Source organism: Odontomachus brunneus, unplaced genomic scaffold (genome assembly GCF_010583005.1).
Source record: "Odontomachus brunneus isolate Ranch 3 - 2012 unplaced genomic scaffold, Obru_v1 Obru_scaffold_049, whole genome shotgun sequence".
Taxonomy (NCBI): domain Eukaryota; kingdom Metazoa; phylum Arthropoda; class Insecta; order Hymenoptera; family Formicidae; genus Odontomachus; species Odontomachus brunneus.
This window is the reverse complement of record NW_022639499.1, coordinates 1,110,909-1,129,620: the sequence shown is the minus strand read 5'-3', so window position 1 is coordinate 1,129,620 and position 18,712 is coordinate 1,110,909. Positions and strand designations below refer to the sequence as shown.

The 18,712-nt window shown below is 33.5% G+C and overlaps 3 protein-coding genes across 5 annotated transcripts; 1 reads left to right on the top strand and 2 right to left on the bottom strand.

Moving 5' to 3' along the window:
• Positions 1–1,809: 1,809 nt before the first annotated feature.
• Positions 1,810–17,177, top strand: LOC116845090 (rabankyrin-5). Its single transcript, XM_032817400.1, has 13 exons — positions 1,810–2,182; positions 2,255–2,444; positions 3,277–3,386; positions 3,485–3,744; positions 3,823–3,972; positions 7,735–8,138; positions 9,614–10,327; positions 12,126–12,398; positions 12,945–13,386; positions 14,276–14,473; positions 14,565–14,805; positions 15,676–15,931; positions 16,827–17,177. The coding sequence occupies exons 1-13, from the start codon at positions 2,179–2,181 to the stop codon at positions 16,978–16,980; spliced, it is 3,396 nt and encodes a 1,131-aa protein (XP_032673291.1). The 5' UTR covers positions 1,810–2,178; the 3' UTR covers positions 16,981–17,177.
• On the bottom strand, positions 4,024–6,848 carry LOC116845091. Of its 3 annotated transcripts, none has more exons than XM_032817403.1 (4): positions 6,332–6,844; positions 5,883–6,052; positions 5,373–5,546; positions 4,024–5,277 (listed from the first exon to the last, which is right to left on the bottom strand). In XM_032817403.1, exons 2-4 carry the CDS (start codon positions 5,968–5,970, stop codon positions 5,000–5,002), a joined length of 540 nt encoding a protein of 179 aa, XP_032673294.1. In that variant the 5' UTR covers positions 5,971–6,052; positions 6,332–6,844; the 3' UTR covers positions 4,024–4,999. The 3 variants fall into 3 exon arrangements, with proteins under 3 accessions (XP_032673294.1, XP_032673293.1, XP_032673295.1); XM_032817402.1 differs by having other exon boundaries at positions 6,502–6,844; XM_032817404.1 differs by lacking the exon at positions 5,883–6,052 and having other exon boundaries at positions 6,332–6,848.
• Positions 17,175–18,213, bottom strand: LOC116845092 (cytochrome b-c1 complex subunit 6, mitochondrial). Its single transcript, XM_032817405.1, has 2 exons — positions 17,996–18,213; positions 17,175–17,485 (listed from the first exon to the last, which is right to left on the bottom strand). The coding sequence occupies exons 1-2, from the start codon at positions 18,092–18,094 to the stop codon at positions 17,312–17,314; spliced, it is 273 nt and encodes a 90-aa protein (XP_032673296.1). The 5' UTR covers positions 18,095–18,213; the 3' UTR covers positions 17,175–17,311.
• Between the last annotated feature and the right edge of the window lie 499 nt (positions 18,214–18,712).

Here is an 18,712-nt window from a genome sequence, read left to right as displayed (position 1 = left end):
TCCCCTTGAACTAGAGACTGGTTAGGTGTGGTTCTTATTGAATAAAGAACAAAGAGGACTTGTCAAAAAAGTAATATATTATCGTCATTGTATAGACAATAGGGACAAATTATCTAAAAGTTTTTTTTAAATATTAATAAATTTAAGAGAGAAATTTCTTCAAGAAGGTGTAATAATATAATATTTACGAATTATTATAAATATATTAAAACAATGTATTTAATAAGAATATATTTTATTCAGTTGTATATAGATTGTAAAAATGGGGAAAGCTTGTTGCGTTTAAGGATGCATATCTGGAAAGTTTCAAATTATAGATTTCCTAAAAAATGTAAATCGTCGTATGCAGTGGTTAGAAAGTTTGAAAATGACAGTAAAAGAATCTAAAGTCTAATATTTGCGAGTCTGTCATAAATATTTTAAAAACAACGATTATACTTGTGCTTCACATTTATGTATTGTAGCACTATAATTCCATCAATATATGTTGTAGAAGAGATTGTCAATAGTAGCACAGAAACACAGGATATAACATCACATATGTCTGAAGTAGAAAATTTAGATACAATGGAAAACAATTGTTCCAAAGAACAATATGATCAGCTGCAAAATGAAGTATCCCAACAAAAGCGAAAAATCCTAACTAAATAAGAAAGAGATACAATGATTTTAAAAATACAACAAATGCAAGCTGAAGAGGACAAAAAAATAAAGGAGCAACTGTCTACACAACAATGTACTTCAACATACAGGATTTTCATCAATGAATCTTAAATATCTGAATCAGGATCCTGTTGAAAATTTTTTCGGGCAAATAAGAGACAACAGACAGAAATATTAATCTGTCTACATATCAATTTGGTGCTTCGTTTAAAACTTTAATCATGGCAAATCTGATTTCCCGACATTCCATATCATCCAATTGCCAAGCAAATGGTGAAAGTTCTTTAGCGTTAATTAAAATGTTTTGTGCTGCTGAAATTACACAGGAGGAAATCAAACGAAATGTTGAGTGCATTGAAAGTGCTATACTGTATATAACTACAAATAACTTATTCATAGATATGCCAAAAATTATTAATGCTACTATCAATAAATATTCTATGAATTGTGTAGAATGTCTTAAAATAATATGAGATGAGTTTACAATACAAACAATACAAAATGCAATTTTTGATATTAAATTCAGATTTTCAAATTTCTATTATGAAAATAAGATATATGAAAAATTAGTTAACATGTTAAAAGACGGAACGATATTTATGCCTCTCATGCATTGTCCTACAATGAGAAATATTTTAATTGTAAACAATATTATTACAGGAAAAGAACAAAATGGATGTTATAGCAATTATATTTTTTCCCATGCAAGAAACATGTCTATAAAACATAAATACTTAAAAAAAAGAATAAAGATTATTAATATAAATAAAGTGCTTTAAGAGAGACGATTTCAAAGTCTACATTTTCTCTTTCCTTATAATGTTATTTTGTCTACATTATGAATAGTTTCATTTACACGCGTTTTATGACGTCATCTTGCTTTTTAGTTCTCATTTAAGGGGATCTCATTTTAGAGGGCGCCACTAATGTTGGTCACGTAAGGGTGCGTTCAGATTCCCTACCCGGGTGCACTCTGTTACTAGAAACACTATAGTATATGTCACATATACTATAGTACTTCTTGTATTAGAGTGCACCCGGGTAAGGAATCTGAACGCAGCCTAAAATGCCATATAGTTTGGTGGCCCTGGTAGTGACCCCTTGTGTCTATATTTGGTGTTACATCATTCTCGTCAGATATGCGTGCATGTGTGTGTGTGTATGTGTGTGTGTTCCGTATGACAGATTCGCAATAGGCTGCTGTGTAATAGCCTGGGGGCGGTGTATGTGTGACACATGTGTGGTAGTGGCATTTTGTGTTTTCCCAGTCCCGATCACATACCGGCACGCGTTACGGCTCGTTCGACGACCCTCCGAAATTTCTTCCCCCACCGGCAATCACCGCCTCGCCCTCGACTTCGTTGCACGCGACCTCGTTTTTCTTCTTTTTTTTTTTTCTTCGTACACCTCAGCAGATCTAGGCGCGGATAAATACGCCGTGATCGTGCGGCGTACATCATGCAGTGATATTGCGTCAAACCGCAAAGATCCCGACGTATTAATTGCCTTTTAACGATGGGTAAGTGACGTGAGTGATCTGACCCTTCACTTCGCGGAAGACACGATGACTACGTCAATATTTTTTTTTCAGAGGATTCTACGGAAGCGCAGAAGTGGCAACAACATTTATCACTGCTGCGAGAGCAATATGTCAATCTGTATAACGCGAACGTAGAACTCCAAAAGGAGTATGCTATCGCCACGGCCGACAAGCAGGAATGCGGATTTGTCGGCAGGCTACTGGCAACAATAGCGTCGTTATATTGTCAACATCGTTACAGGTACTCGTGTTCAATGATATATCCTGAAACTTGTATATTAATGCAAGCAATATATCAATATAAAGCAATTGTTTTCATGTAACCATAGATAAATTATCAATGCTTACAAACACAGATATATACATGTAATCTTAAAGATCAAGTTTATATCAGCAATAACATTGTTATTAATGTATGTTTATTGGCAAATATAGATTGTCTCATTTAAAATTGCTAAAAACAAATGTTCCCAACAAGTTACAAAACAATCACATTTTGTTATTAGTGTTATTTTGAAAGTGTTAATGATATTTGTTTTGGTAACATGCTAGTAGCTTTGTTATCAACATTGTCAAAAAAATTATTTCTGGTATCCATCATTTGGTTATTTAGATCAAAGGATGTTTGGTTAGATCAAAGGATTGAAAGCAAATGTTATTAGCAGAAAATTGAACTATATATATATATATATATATATATGTGTGTGTGTGTGTGTGTGTGTGTGTATATCAGCAAAACTGTTAATACAGTCTTGTCTGATTATATTATAAAAATTGTGAAATTCTTGTTTAGTACATATTTAGCTATAACAGTATTATTAAAAGTTTTTCAACTTTGTTGAAAACATTTGAGAATGTCATTTTGTTAATAACATTGCTATTAGCAGTTTAATCATGATAAATAGTTTTCTCATTTTTCAGTGACATTTGTGTCCTCCATATTGTTAAAACATTTAATAAATTGTTTTCTAAAAAATGTAATATTGCTATAAAAAAATTGTTTAGTTTTATATTGTTAACAATATTACTACTACTTTTTTGGTGTAAACCAGTCTTAAAAATATCCTTTGCAGTGATATAAGCATAAAGCTCATTGATCAAGAGATACCAGCGCATAAATTTGTATTATCTGCCAGGACTGATTTCTTCAGCGATTCAGTTCTCGTTGAAAAAACTGTCTTAGGTAATGTAGATTTGTGTTTTGTTCATATGTATAATTCATTGACATCTTATCAAGTTATAATCATTTTTTTATTGATATCATTAAATTATAATTTTTAGACTGGAGCAATTTAGATAGCACTGTTGCGTCTGTATTGCTGAAATGGATTTACACAGGCAAAGTATCACAAGAAAATTTAACCCTCAACCTAATGAAGGCAGCAGCCAACTTTCAATTGTTAGAATTGGTGGATCAATGCGAGAGATACCTGATTGGAACAGTGGGATTGAAGGATTGCGTAATACTGTATGCAGCTGCTGAGGAACTGGGCACTGTGAAATTAAAAGAACACTGCAGCTCTTTAATTTCGGCACACTGGGTAAGATTAAGATAATTGTGCTGCACTTAATGCAACAATGCAGCAGCATTATACTTAATACGTTTATATATGGTATAGGAGGATCTAACAGGAGAAGATTTCAAGGAAATGCCAGGTTCTCTGTTGTATAAGTTATTGCAAACTAAAAGTAAATATCCTCTACATGCGGCAGTCCGTTTGATGCGCGAAGATGTTGTGTTCCTGTATTTAGTGGAAAATAATGCCGAGGTAAGTTTTTTAATAATGAGTTTTAGTAGCGAAAAATTAAATATCACGTAATAAGTATTAAAATAATTATATTGTAGACATATATACATACACTTAGAATTTGTATAATATGAAAATACTGTATAATATCAACGTATGCATTTGCAGAGACTTAAAATTATTATTTGTTACCATTAAGTATATTTTAAATATGATATTACAATTTACATATTCACAGCTCGTGTTTTAATATTAAGTACTTGCATGCATAAAGTACATTTTGCCCATAAACATTTGAGATAAGTAATAGATTTTGTTTTCTCAATTAGTTATAAAAAAATAAATTTATTCTAATCTTCAAATATTAGTAATTTAGATGTATCTTTTGTTGGAAGTTATGAAATGCAATTTACTTCAACGTCATATCACTGGTTAATTTCTTACATTCCAATTACTAAGAGATATAACAATATGGATTTTTTATGATTTTGCTTGTCTTCACTATCTCCAGATATCACATTTGTATGAAGCAATGTAGATAATTTATGTTTTTTATCACATTTGTATGAAGCAATGTAGATATTTTTATGTTTTTACATGGACTTTTACAAGTTTTGCAGAATGCAGAATTATAAAATGTATTATCTGGATTGTCTCTAGAGATATATTTAGTGAAAACTATAGTTTTAATTTAAAGAAATATTGATTTTAACAAGACAATTATTTTATGAAGAATTGACTAGTTATAACAAAGTTTCTTCATCTTTGCGCGATATTAGTTATACAATCACATGTTATTTATAAATTACAAATAGAAATAGTATGAGATTCAAATTGTGATGTTGTTTTCTATGCATCTTATACTTATGGCCATATATGTTGATTAGGCCACATATACAATATGGTTTTCTTTATATTACATTATATATTTGCAATTTGTTGTAAAAATTCAAGATATGTTCGTATCTGTGCATATTGTTCAATATGGAAAATCTATGCATGAAACTTTTTTTTCAATAATGCAGTGCATGTTACATATTGAAAAATGTTACAGTAACCTCATTATTAATAATACTAATATTGTCTCATATATTTTACCAAATATCCCAATTTGTTTGGGAGATGAATTGCACAAGTGAAAACTGCAGAAACAGTATTCAGGTGGATCAGTTGGTGCTCCTCTGTGTTCACCGATAAAGCAACCTTCATCGTAAGCAGTTGTTACAACCTCTTCCTTCTTATCCCATTTTCTTTCATCCTCATTGTAAGCGTGAAAGATATATTTCTGGGGTGTGCAGCCTCTTAAAACAGTGGTCACTACAGATGCTGCAAACAATTTTTAAACAAAAGCTTATTTGATAAAAATTTCTAGTCACAGTGTTACTGAAGAGTAATGTTTCCTGTGTATATTGTCTACCTACTTTTAGACCTGTATTTAATAGTTTTTTTCATACAGAATGTTGAGGTTGGACAGAATGTCTGAAATTTTGCACTTCCATCAAAACGAGTACAAAGTAGATCTGCGTCTCCTGGCCTCATAATTGTCTCGAGACATTTGAAACATGAGATACCTTTTGTCTGTGCTTGTGAGACATCTATAAGTTTCAAAATATTAATGTCAAATATTAATAGATTTTCTAAGACTGTGTCTCTAGTATTCATTGTCAGTACTGAAAATTTATAGTTTATGTCAAATATTATAGACTATGTTCAGTAGAGGAAGCTGCTTTGCAATTGTAAAATTTGTGAATTTGATTGGTGTATATATGCTCTTGATCTAATCTTATCTAAAAGAATATATTCCATTCAGATTCAATTTTATAGGAATTTTACAAGAGTTGCAAAGCTATTTTCTCTGCTGAACACATTGATTTTTAATACTAATGGTGAATATTAAAATATAATTATGTCAATAGTATAAAAGAACATACATGATAGGATGCTGATACATAATACAATCCATAGATTTGGTTTAAAGTTGCGCATTTTCATAATACTATTCATAATACTATGGCCCATCAAAAAAGTAGCAAAATTATTATTTACATTAACAATGAGCTGCTTTAACTAGTTAATCCTATTTCAGCAATGGCAAGAAGATCTAAAACAATGTTCAAAATTTAAATTTAATGGAAAATTAAATATATCTTTCTTTACAAACCACATTTAAAGCATCAACAAGTGTATCACAAGGTTTTTTGTAAAATAACCTTGTTGTTTACAAAATTTAGAAACATAATTCCACAAGATTCCGTTAAATCTCGTTCGTGCAATTTGTCACGAAACTTTCAACCAAAGAGGTTTTGCACAAGATGCTTTTTACATCTCAAAATAATCACAATTTCCTTTTTACTTTTGATAGATCTTATTCTCGAAGTACCTCTTTGTATCACCATTAAAAACTGCCAGATTTCGCCATTAAGGCCCGTGCAGAGAATTTCTAATCCGAATTTTTCGGTCTCGTTATTTTTCTAATTAGCGTACACGTCGGACATGCCAATCCGTACATGTATCCTGTTACCAAATAGAGCAATGCACACCGATACCCACCACAGTGTTACACCGTTAGCTCGTGCTGTGCGTATCACGCATCGTGACAACTTGTGTTTCGCGTTGGAATGTGTGGTCAAGCTTTTTTCACACAGTGGATACACATGGAGCGACTGGTCGGCAGCCAAGTGCGATTAGTTGGGTGTATCGCGGGCCACGTCATCATCGCGTGGATGATGGTTTAATGTTCGCGTCCTTCGCGTATATCAGAAAATAATCTTCATACTTCCTCCATAAGCACTTTTCCACACTGAGCCGACGTTGTTCGTACCATTTCAGCTTGACCGCGTGCACGTATGTATACAGCCGCACGCGCTTATTGAGGTTTATCATTTGTTGATAGCAGTGGTTCTCAGATCGTTCTCTCGCAACGAGCGGGCAATACGAAAGTTGCGCATGTCTCGAGCTGGCTGAAACGATATTTTTTGCCACATTAATTTTACTTGCAGTAGTTAAGAGATGAAGTAGAAAATAAAAAATTAAAAATTTAACATTATTTATTTTTTTATTAAAAACCTTGAATTTGAAATTTATTCGTTTTTAATTAAAAATTTAATACTATTTAAGTTTTAATTAAATATAAACGTATCAATTCTCTATTTATTATAGTTTCTATATTTTTCTCTATGGAAAATATATTTATTTGCCATAAATCAGGTCTACCATACATTTCAAGATTATATCTACATGGATTGTTTAACATATTTTCTACGTAATGTATACACAGTCATTTTTCATGTAAGCAATGTACCATATAATTATGCAGAATATTTGCAAACTATATTAAAATAAAAAAAAAACAAATTATAATATAGTTATACCGTATTCATTTTGGGTTTATTATATATAATTAAAAATATAATGTTTAAAAAAGATAATAAATTTTTATTCCACTATATGACAGATTGGTAGATTTAACTCTCTGTGTAGATGAAAATATAACTAGAAAATCTTATGGACTCTAACTTGTTCAGGAAACAATATTCATAAATGTACATCAGCATTTTAAAAGTCAAATAAAAATACAAATTTTTCTCAAGTAATCTTTTAGCAAACTGTACGTTCTTTAAACAACATTCAAGTTACTCATTGTCCACATAGATGACGTAGTTTACGCATACATAGTTTATATTATCTACATATAGACTACATTAAATTGTATTATTTTATTTTGATTAAGGAAATATGAATGTTTCATTTCTCGGGTTTAATATTCTTTACTTGTTTTTGCAGCTTCCAAAAGCAGTCAACGCCGTGGATCACAAGGGTGAAACGGCTTTAGAAGTTGCCTTGAAGACTCGCCAGCCATCTCTAGCCCGCACCTTGGTTGAACACGGAGCGGACTTAGGCGCAAAAGATGCGAGAGGTCTATCTCTGCTTCATTCAGCTATTCTGAAAGGAGATTCTTATTCGTCCGAATTCATAATCGAGCAGCTTGAGAACAGCGGCACCGTGCACAAATTATGCGAGGCTGTAAAAATTGTCGAAGGTGTGAGAAACACAGCTGATCTTAAGCAGCTGCAAGGCTGCACTGCTTTACATTTGGTAGCAAGGCATAACACGGAAAATATGATGGTGGTTGGGTCGAGATTACTCCAAGCTGGGATCAATCCGAATTTACAAGATCATAGAGGATGGTAAGTCCTGGCTTTATTAATTTAAATCAGAGTTGTGTTGTAGATTTCAAGATTATGTCTATGTGATCTATTTTCGTGTAAACAATGTAAACTATGTAGAATATTGTAAGCTATATTGAAATATACAAAAAAGACAAAATTAAATTGAGATTTACCACATATGTTTGGGTATTAATTGTAAACATAATGTTTAAAAAAGATGAATTGCTAAAAATTTGCAAATCATTTCATTCTGTGACAGATTTATAGATTTAATTCTAGGGGTAAAAATATAAACCAGAGAATTCTATGTTCTCTAACTTGCCTAGAAAATAATGTTCACAAATTAACACCAAATTCTACAGATTAAATAAAAATATCATATAAAAATAAAATATAAACCCTTTCCTTAATATATATTAATTTTTAGCAAGTCATATGTTCTTTAAATGATATCCATAAATTACTCATTGCCTACTTATAGATAACACTTCATAGTTTACATTGTCTATATGCAGATGTAGAATATAATTTATACGTAAACGATCAACTCTGATTTAGATCCTTGAAAATTATATGTTCTATAGAATATATAATGCGTTTCTTTATTGACATTTACTAATTTATTAGGTGTACAACTTTGCTTCCGCCGTTTTTTTTTTTTTTTTGCAATTCGTACGGCACCCAATTTCCTTGCTTCTGAATCATTCCCATGGCTTTGAGGCGTTTTGAAATGGCTTGTTGAGTCACTCCCAATGATCGTGCCAATTCTTCTTGATTTTGACACGAGTCTTGATCAAGTAATGCCTCCAATTCTGCATCTTCGAAAACCTTCTCTCTTCCACCGCTATGCCGGTCTTCGACGTCAAAATCACCGTTCTTGAAGCGTTGAAACCACTCACGACACGTTCTTTCACTAATAGTGGCCTCACCATAAGTATTTGAGAGCATTCGATGAGCCTCAGCCGCAGATTTCTTCATATTGAAGCAGAAAATTAAAATCTCCCGCAAATGACGAGAATTTGGCTCGTAAACTGACATTTTTAATCGAGAATAATTTTATGATGCAGACACAAATCGACTAATGTTTCTATGGGGTTATGTTGACAGATGCCCAAGTTTATTGTATGACGTCTATGATCTATTTATTTCGACCACCACTTACCGCTAAAGCCATCTATAGGAAAACGGCGGAAGCAAAGTTGTACACCTAATACATAACGCTATTTAAAAAATTAAAGCCCAAAAATAAAATCAAACAATTAAAAAAATTTTTTTCTGGTGTGAATGCTCTGTTTAATAATTACCTCTTCATTAAACGTAAAAAATGACTTGACTTTTAATAAGAGATAACGCAATAGGCAATTAGTGGGGAGTAATTAAAGACATCTTGAATGTAATGTAATGAAACGTAAATAACGAAACACAAATTTGTTGTGAAATTCTGCCTTTATTGCACGAATAAAATCTTTAATTTGTAATTGATATTCGCACAGGACTGCACTTCACAGCTGTATCTCGGAGAAGAACGAGATGCTGTTCAATTTGTTGCTCGAGGCGAAGAACGTAGATTTAGATATGACCACAAACGAGGACGACACGCCGTTGTGCATCGCGATGAGAGCAGATCCATTCAATGATTATTTCGCGTCGGAGTTGTTGGCTAAGGGCGCCACACCGAATCCGACGTACGACAGCAACGGCGATACGCTGCTGCACATTTTGACCCGGGAGTGTAAGGAAGAGGCGGCGTTATTTTTGACGGAGTTTTGTAAAAGCAGTCTAACGAAAACCAACAACGAAGGTCTCACGATATTACACGAGGCATGCAAGGTCGGCTTGAAGGAACTCACTCGGGCTCTGTTGAGGAACGGTTTGCCGACTGACGACGTAACCTTCTCCACCGGTGACACGCCGATTCATCTCGCCATCTCGAATCTGTATACCGACATAGTTGTGGAGCTACTGGACGCCCCGGACTCTAGCTCGCAGTTGATTATTAAGAACAACGCGAACGAGACGCCGCTGAATCTGGCGATAAAGGCGCCGTTCAAAAAGGGCAAGGACATCGTGCTGGCGCTGATCAAGGCCGGGGCTGACGTTAACGAATGCAATGAAGAGGGCCTGACGTTGTTGCATCAGGCGATATTGAAAGAGGACTCGGCCACAGCCATATTTCTTTTGGAGAACGGCGCTGATATGAATGTGAGGTAAGTTTTAACAACGCCTTAAAATCCGTCTGAGATTTGTCTCAAATGAGATGATAATAATAATAATAGTCTCAGGTGAGATACTCAGATTTCAATTTAAAGTTAGGGCCCATACTAATAGTTGTCACCTGAAACTTGTTTTTACGAGATACTCAAGTTTTCATTAAGAGTTAGATCTAAGTTTTTCAGTTGAATTATGATACATGTGTCGTTTATATCTGTAATTGCGATTCAACCGAAGAATCCTTATCTAACTCAGAATTCAAATCAAATTAGTGTATCACTTTAGATGAATTTCAAATAATAATTAGTAATATGGATCTTAGATGAGATTTTCGCGTTAAATCGCGACTACAAACAAAATTGTATTTGTAACTAGTGGAAGAAAGATTGTTGAATTTCATTACGCATCTGGTATTCAATAAAAGTTTTTTAATAAAACTTACAAGATTATATAGGAATATTTAATTTAATAATTCTCAAAAGATAAGTTTACTTATTGAAAAATAAAATTAGAAACTAATAAGGCTTTGAGGCATACAATAAAAAGTCATCAGTATTTTAAATTAGCTGATAAAAATCGAACACTGGATATTAATGCATGATAAACAAGAAAAATAAAAATTTAAAATTTTCTTGTATTTTTTCTTGTGTATCATGCACTGACATCCAGTATGTTTGAAATATTTCTTATTGAATATTCGATGCATTATGAAATTTCCTTTTATTGACTGTATATCATATACCAGGTGTAGAAGTATGAAACCGGAATTTTTTTATACAAATAAGACGTCTGTTGTTCGAAAGTGATAAATAATACTTTATTCAAAATAATTTCCACTGTTTTGAACACATTTTTCCCACCTCTCTGGCAGTTTATGAATGCCGTGCCAAAAAAACTTTTCATCTTTTGAAGCGAACCAGTTATCTAGCCATTTTTCCACATTTTCATACGAATCGAAGCGTTGGTTAGCGAGAGCGTGTCCTAGCGATGCGAACAGGTGATAATCGGACGGAGCCAAGTCTGGAGAATAAGCCGCATGCGGTAGTAATTCCCAACTGAACGACTCGATCGTTTCCTTGACCCGTTTTGCTGTATGTGATGGGGCATTATCATGGAGCAAAATGACATTGTGTTGCCTTTTTGCATATTCTGGTCGTTTTTTAGTCAATGTTCGATTTAAATCGATCATTTGTTGTTGGTAGCGATTAGTATTGACGGTTTGACCAGGTTTCAGCAGTTCATAGTTCATAGTTCATAGTTCATAGTTCTTCGTTCCTCACGTCAAAATCACCACTTTTGAATTTTTTAAACCACTCGAAACACTGAGATTTACCAAGAGCATATTCACCGTAAGCTTCGACAAGCATTCGATGTGATTCTGCAGCAGTTTTCTTTAAATGATAACAGAAAATCAATGCTGTCCGCAAATCATAGTTAGTAGGCTCGAAACGTGACATGTTTAAGGTTATACAAAAATATACTAGAGAATGAAAGTTGGGGTTATGTTTGTTGACAATATTCGTCAGCTGTTAGGAGAATATAATAGCGCGGCAGTAGCGGTCTTACGGTCACTAAACTGAACGCTGGCACCATTTATAGGGGAATTCCGGTTTCATACTTCTACACCTGGTATGTGATTCAATTGAGAAATTTAGATGTCTGATTCTAAATTCATATCCGAGTATCTAAGACAAGTTTCACATAACGATTATTAACGAACTTAAAGCTCGCTGAATTTACTCGTCTAATGAAGAAGAGCGCTGTGTATTAATATTCATACTTCAATACATGCAGAACGGCCGACGGAGAGACGCCCTTGCAGTTGTGCGTGCATTGTCGATTGGGCGAAGTGGTGGAAGCCCTCTGCAGACGAGGCGTGGACACTTCGATAGGATGTCCCTTGTGGGACGCTTTGGATTCGGACCAAGAGGATACCGCATCGATTTTGGTCAAGTACGGAGCGGACAACGATTGTTGGGGACCTGGGCCCGACGGTTGCCAGCAAACCCTGTTGCACAAGGCGATCGACGATAACAAAGAGTATATCGCACAGTTTCTGATCAGGAGGTACAAATATGCATTTCTCGAGTCGAAAAAACTGACGAACAAATATAAGTTTAGAGAGAAAAGAAATTTCTTCAAAAAATCGTAACGACTATCTCGTTTTTCAACAATTTGTATGTTACGTTTGGCTTCCGGATTGGAATCACGCTTTTTGTGAATTTATTTCCAACGTTTGATGTTTTTCTTTATTAATATAAAGCAATATATATGATATTATATAATTAACTTTTTAATTGAAAATTAAATAAATTATTAATGAAAAAGTAGTCTTTTATTTAAAAAATACCAATTTGTGCTCAAAATTTCAATAGAAGAAATATTTGTTTTTCTTACTAAACTTTTATTTCCTCACAAGGACCAACGTATGGTTCTTGCCCATTTATTAAATTAATTATTTATTAATTAATTATATATTAATTATTATATATTAATTATTATATATTATTATATATATATTATATATTATTATATTATTATTATTATTATTATTATATTATATATTATTATTATATATTATTTATTAATTATTGTTTACATCTTATATTACAGCGGATGTGATCTGAATGCTCCGAGAAGACTTGGTCCGGACGGCGCGGGAGGGGACGAAGCGAGAGACGAGTGTACGCCGTTGCATTTGTGCTGTCAATGGGGACTGGAACAAGTGGTGCAAACGCTCATCGAACACGGCGCCGACGTGAACGCCCGCGACGCGGAGGGGAAGACTCCGGTGCACGTGGCAATACAGAATCAGCATTCGCAGATCATATCTTTGCTGTTGTGCCACCCGAATATAGATCTAAATAAGCGGGACAAGAAGGGCTTGACGCCGTTCGCGACCGCCTTGACAGTCCGTAATAACAAAGCCGCGCAGGCAATTTTGGAGAGATTGCCCAAGGCTGCCGAGCAGTACGATAATAAAGGCAGGAACTTCTTGCACACCGCCATACAAAAGGGCGACATGGAGAGCATCCTGTTTCTTCTGTCGATACAAGTACTTCATTTCATTTATATAGGATTAAAATCTGAAATTATGATGGTAATACCTATAATCGAGTGCATTCAGCACTGCAATTCACGCTCGCTAAGCAACCAATCAATTTTTTGATTAATTTGTACTTTTAGATCTTGATAAAATCTGCAAATATGCAATTAGATTTTAAACTTTACTAGGTAGTCAGTGAGTCAACATTCAGTGAACAGTTATAGTACTAAATGCACTCTTTACCTACCTTTTTTTTCTTTTAGAGCTTGGTGAAATATAAAAATATCCGCGCCAACTAAATCCAAAAACTCATTGAGTGCTTGATAAGTGGTTATAGTATTGAATGCACCTTTTTTCTTTTAAATCTGAAAATATGCAACAATTCATTAAATACTCAATAAACAGTTAAACAATATTGAATACACTCATTATTCAATTTTTTTTTCTTTTTTTCTCTTCTTTTATATTGTTTTTATATTAAAATCTAAAAATATGCACTAACTGGATCCCATGGTTTACAGTGAACGGTTATAATATTGAATGTATTTATTACATTTATTTTTCTTTTAAATCTTGATAAAATCTTCAAATATACATCAATTATATTCAAGAATTCACTAAGCGCTCAATGAGCAGTTGTAATATTGAATGCACTCTGTTTTCTTTTTTCTTCTTCTTTTTCTTCTATTTTTTTTTTTTAAGCTTGATAAAGTCTGAAGATATGCACCAACTGGATCCAAAGGTTCATAATTACTGTACTAAATACACTTATTTATCCTCTTTCTTTTTTTTTAATTAAATCTGAATGAAATCTGAATGTATGCACTAATTAAATCCAAGAGCTAAATAAATAGTTACAATATTGAATGTGATCATTATCTTTCTTTCTCTTTTCTAGGTAGACGTAAATTCGAGAATACACGATGTCACGCAGACGCCACCTCTGCACCTCGCCGCAGTGTCCGGAAATGAGTTACTAGTGCGAAGTTTAATTCTGGCGGGTGCTCGTGTCAACGATACGGATGCGAACAGGAATACCGCGCTGCACGTGGCAGCCAAAGCGGGCCATTCGGCTGTTGTCTGCGCATTATTGCAAGTGAGAGATAGAAACAGCTATATCAGTTCAGTCCGCCACAGAAATACCTCGAAACGGACGATCGGATAAAATTGTCAATTGTTTCGCATAGAACAATATCAACTTCGACGCGGTGAACGCGGACGGCGACAACGCCTTGCATGTGGCGGTAAGAGAGGGCCATGTGTCAGTAGTTCGGACGTTATTGACCGAGAGCGAGCTAGACGCGGAAGCTGTGAATCTGAAAGGACGCAATCCACTGCATGAGTTGGCCAGATGTGGCAGGGACAACGCTGCGACAATCTGCGACCTATTTTTAGAATGCATGGCAAAGTATCCGGTTAATAACGCAGGTGCGACGATGAAATACAATGTTACTCAGATAATAAGGATCATTACTCGATTCTTCGAACTCCAAATTGTTTTCAATTTTTCTTTTCGACCGGTCTTCGTGGAAATATTCATTTACGTGACGATATCACGTAGTTTGCGTTCATTTCTAAATTTCAGTATTTAACTAATGCAACAACACATTGATAATAATATAAATACTTCTTTTATTTGATGTCTGCTGGATTAATGTTTTGCCGAACGTATATTTTTCGGTTTTTAACACTCATTTTGTGTGCATGAAGTTTTTATTTTTTTAAATTAAGGTAAAAGCACCAATGTCTGGACACGTTATTATTGTTTTAATCTTTATATATAAATATTTAAACTTTCAACATAGAATATATTTTCTGTATTGATACATATTTCGTGTTGAAAGTTTGAATATATTCGTATTTAAACATCAAAACAATAAGAATATCCAGAGATACTCGTCTAATCATTGGTGCTTTTATCTTAAATTCTCAAAAATTGATGCTGAATACTCAATTTTGTCCAAACAATATGATTGCTTGCTCAGCGTTTTTTCTCTTAATGTTATAGCTTTGTCGGGAACCAATTAGCAACGTTAAATGAGAAAAGAGTGTTTATATTGAGTATACCATTAATGAATAAAAAGCTAATAGAATTTTGGTTTAAAACTTATTAATTTAAATCGTTGATATAATCAATTGAATGTAAAACGAGACGCGATATCGAGGTAGATTTGACCACAAAGTATTAAAGAAATTATGCGTGCATTTTTTCTGAGAACACACGTTATGTGCTTGGAGCTTTTACTTAAGACCGTCATATACTGTATGTGTGTATTACTTTTGTGTCTTTCATTCCAGACTTGGACGGAAACACGCCATTGCTGATCGCGTATATGAAAGGCAATGGCAATCTTTGCAGAACATTAGTGCGGGCGGGCGCGTGCCTAGGTTCGATGAATAAAGACGGGATTACTATTTTTAATTACCAAGTAGCAACAAAGCAGCTACTGTACAGACTCTTAGATTCTCTAACACAGGAAGCGCCGTGGTCCGACAAGGATTGTTGCTTGGAATGTGGAACAAAGTTCTCTCTTACAATGCGCAAACATCATTGGTACTGTAAACTATATTCTTTCTTTTTCTTCTTAGTTACAGCACATGAACCAATTAATTTCTCTTAGAATTATTAAAATTCTATTATAATTCTATTAGGATTATTATTATATATATAATTCTGAATTTATTCTATTAGGATTATTATTATATATATAATTCTGAATTTTTATATATTAATCCTCTTAAAATTTATACATTTTTTAACAGAGAAAGCAATGCAATTACTTTGCAATTATAAAATTCGTAAATCTGACTGGTACAAGCTCTTAAATTAGGTCAAGATCAAGGCTTAATTCTTTCCTGCTCTTCATTGATAAGAAGCTTCACTGATCAGAAGCGAGAATACATGCTAAAAATTCTTGCAAAATATGCTGAAATAAAAAGATATATCCATAAAACAATCAAATAACTGTAAAATTAATGTGATATACAATCTTCCTCTTTAATTTACTTTCTCTCACGATTTTGTCACTTTAATTTTAGGGCTATTTATTGATTGTTACAATAAAAAGGAAATGTTCGAATTATTTTACAGCTCTGCTTGATCGTTTGCAAATATTATTTCGTAAACATATAATTTTATTTCAACGTATTTTGCAAGAATTTTTAACATGTATTTTCTCACTTCTGATGTCATAAACTAAGATAGCCACAGCGAAAGAAGGGCCCAGAGTCCATATTTTTTAAATGTTTGCGTATACGTCAGTTCCTTTGCATAAATATAATCATGACATAAAATAGCTGCGCAATGAAACTTACATATATGCAAAAATTTCAAGAATACGAATCCAAGAGCAGTCCTTAACATGTACCGATCAAATTCACGAATGTTACAATTGCAAAGCAGTTTTCTATCAATTTATCTATTGTTAATTTTTTTTTCTTGCTTTCAGTCGACACTGTGGGCGAATTTTGTGCAGCAAGTGCTCTGGTCAGGATGTACCAATCATAAAATTTAATTTGAACAAGCCAGTACGCGTGTGCGACGTGTGCTTCGACGTGTTGCAGGGTGCTGAGAACTTTACAAAAGAAAATTTTCGCAATTAAAATTAAAAGTTTCTACGAAAACCGTTGGGGAGATGGATCATTCCAGTGTTTTTTATATGAGAAGAAAATGCAATTTGCTGAAATCGAAAGTCTGTGTATAATTCTATGTCATTGATATTTTATGTATTCTATTGTATACATCATTGTTCATGTTAAGATTTGTTAACATTAGGATTGAAATACAAATGAAGATATTATGTGCTGATGTAAGCCCCTCTATTTTTAGGTTTATCTTTTATTTCTAATATTGGATTGTGTATATATACAATGATCAGGAGAAATTAAACTAACAACATTGTGAACAACAGTTGGCTCCTTGTCAGGAGCACAATTACTTGAGTTTGCTGAATAGAGTCTTTGCGACACAGTGATCTACACACTCCACGTAATCAATAATCTCCTCTAGGCAAGTTTCCTCTGTGTTCTTTCGTGAATTCACACGGTCGTTGCATGTATTCAATTTCTCTTGAAAGCTCATGCATTTCGCTAATTTACCGCATTCTTCCTGCAATAAGAAAAAAAGTGTTAAAAATGTCATTTTGCAGTAATTTGAACTTATTCTTCAATTTGACTTTAAGTTTCATCAAGAGAAACCAGATTGAAAGAATATGCTGAATGTACAAATCTTTAATGTATACTTATGATGTATGTATGTATACTTTATGATGCTATATTATATTTGAACATATATTCAAAAAATATACCATTTTTAAGAAATACCACTTCATTGCACCATATTTTGTACTGAAATGTTCACTTCTAATTACTACGATAATTTAGGATTAATTGCGTTCTTTTGCCGACAAATTTTCAATTCTTAATTCAGTTATTATCCAGACATTATTTCAAAATATATCCAACCGAGGAAAGTACACACATATATTGGAGGACAAGATCAAGATATTTGTGATTCTCTGTCTTTCTAAACTTGTTGTTTTTAAGTTAACTTTCCTTAAAATAAACTTTTTGATATGTCACGTTTTCAGATATTACGTAATATAATTATATTACTTACACGAAGCACTTTCTGTGGATCCACCAATTCTTGCTCTTCTTCCTCCTCGGCCTTCACTACAGGTATGTGACGTTTGAAGAAGTTCTGTAGGAACGACATGTCTCTCCAATAAGATATTCCTTTACACAGAGATCGACTAGCACAGAATTACCTCTCGGCGAAAACTCCGCAAGATAATCACCAATGAGCAAGAGAATCGTTGATCGAACACCGCGAAGTGCATTGGATTGGTGTGTTCGAAAATGGAATGAGAGATCGATCATATGTCTGGCCAACATGCGTATATAAAATCCACAAAATTACTGATACCAAAAGTTGTAAGAATCTAATTTATGATAAAAATATTTTTAAAAAACACCTTAAAAATATCGATTATACATGTCGTGTTAGCTCAACGCATAAAAATAAAAACTAAGATTAGGGCGCAAAGTAATTAGAAAAACGATGAACACTTGTGGTTTATTTTTAAAAGTCAGTTCAGACCAGTAGTAACATCACTAATAACGCGTGTTTTTACAATGTTACTGACAAATGTAGATTATCAATTTAAAATTGCTGAAAACAATTGTTTTTAACAAATTACAAAACAAGTTAATCATATTATATGCGTCGTACAATGGGTATTGTCGAACGTGTCGATTGACTGATGGATAGAACTCTCCTAAAGTCCTTAACTTTTTTCCAAGTACCCCAGAAATTCACTATTCCACAGCCAAT

Coding starts and splice junctions, on each gene's coding strand:
- LOC116845091 (XM_032817403.1), bottom strand. CDS start 5,970: ATGGGCCATAGTATTATGAATAGTATTATGAAAATGCGCAACTTTAAA. Junction 5,547..5,882: donor ATGTATCAGCATCCTATCAT/GTATGTTCTTTT, acceptor TGAAACTTATAG/ATGTCTCACAAGCACAGACA. Junction 5,278..5,372: donor TATTAAATACAGGTCTAAAA/GTAGGTAGACAA, acceptor AATTGTTTGCAG/CATCTGTAGTGACCACTGTT.
- LOC116845090 (XM_032817400.1), top strand. Junction 3,973..7,734: donor TAGTGGAAAATAATGCCGAG/GTAAGTTTTTTA, acceptor TTGTTTTTGCAG/CTTCCAAAAGCAGTCAACGC. Junction 10,328..12,125: donor GGCGCTGATATGAATGTGAG/GTAAGTTTTAAC, acceptor CAATACATGCAG/AACGGCCGACGGAGAGACGC.
- LOC116845092 (XM_032817405.1), bottom strand. CDS start 18,094: ATGTCGTTCCTACAGAACTTCTTCAAACGTCACATACCTGTAGTGAAG. Junction 17,486..17,995: donor ATCCACAGAAAGTGCTTCGT/GTAAGTAATATA, acceptor TTCTTATTGCAG/GAAGAATGCGGTAAATTAGC.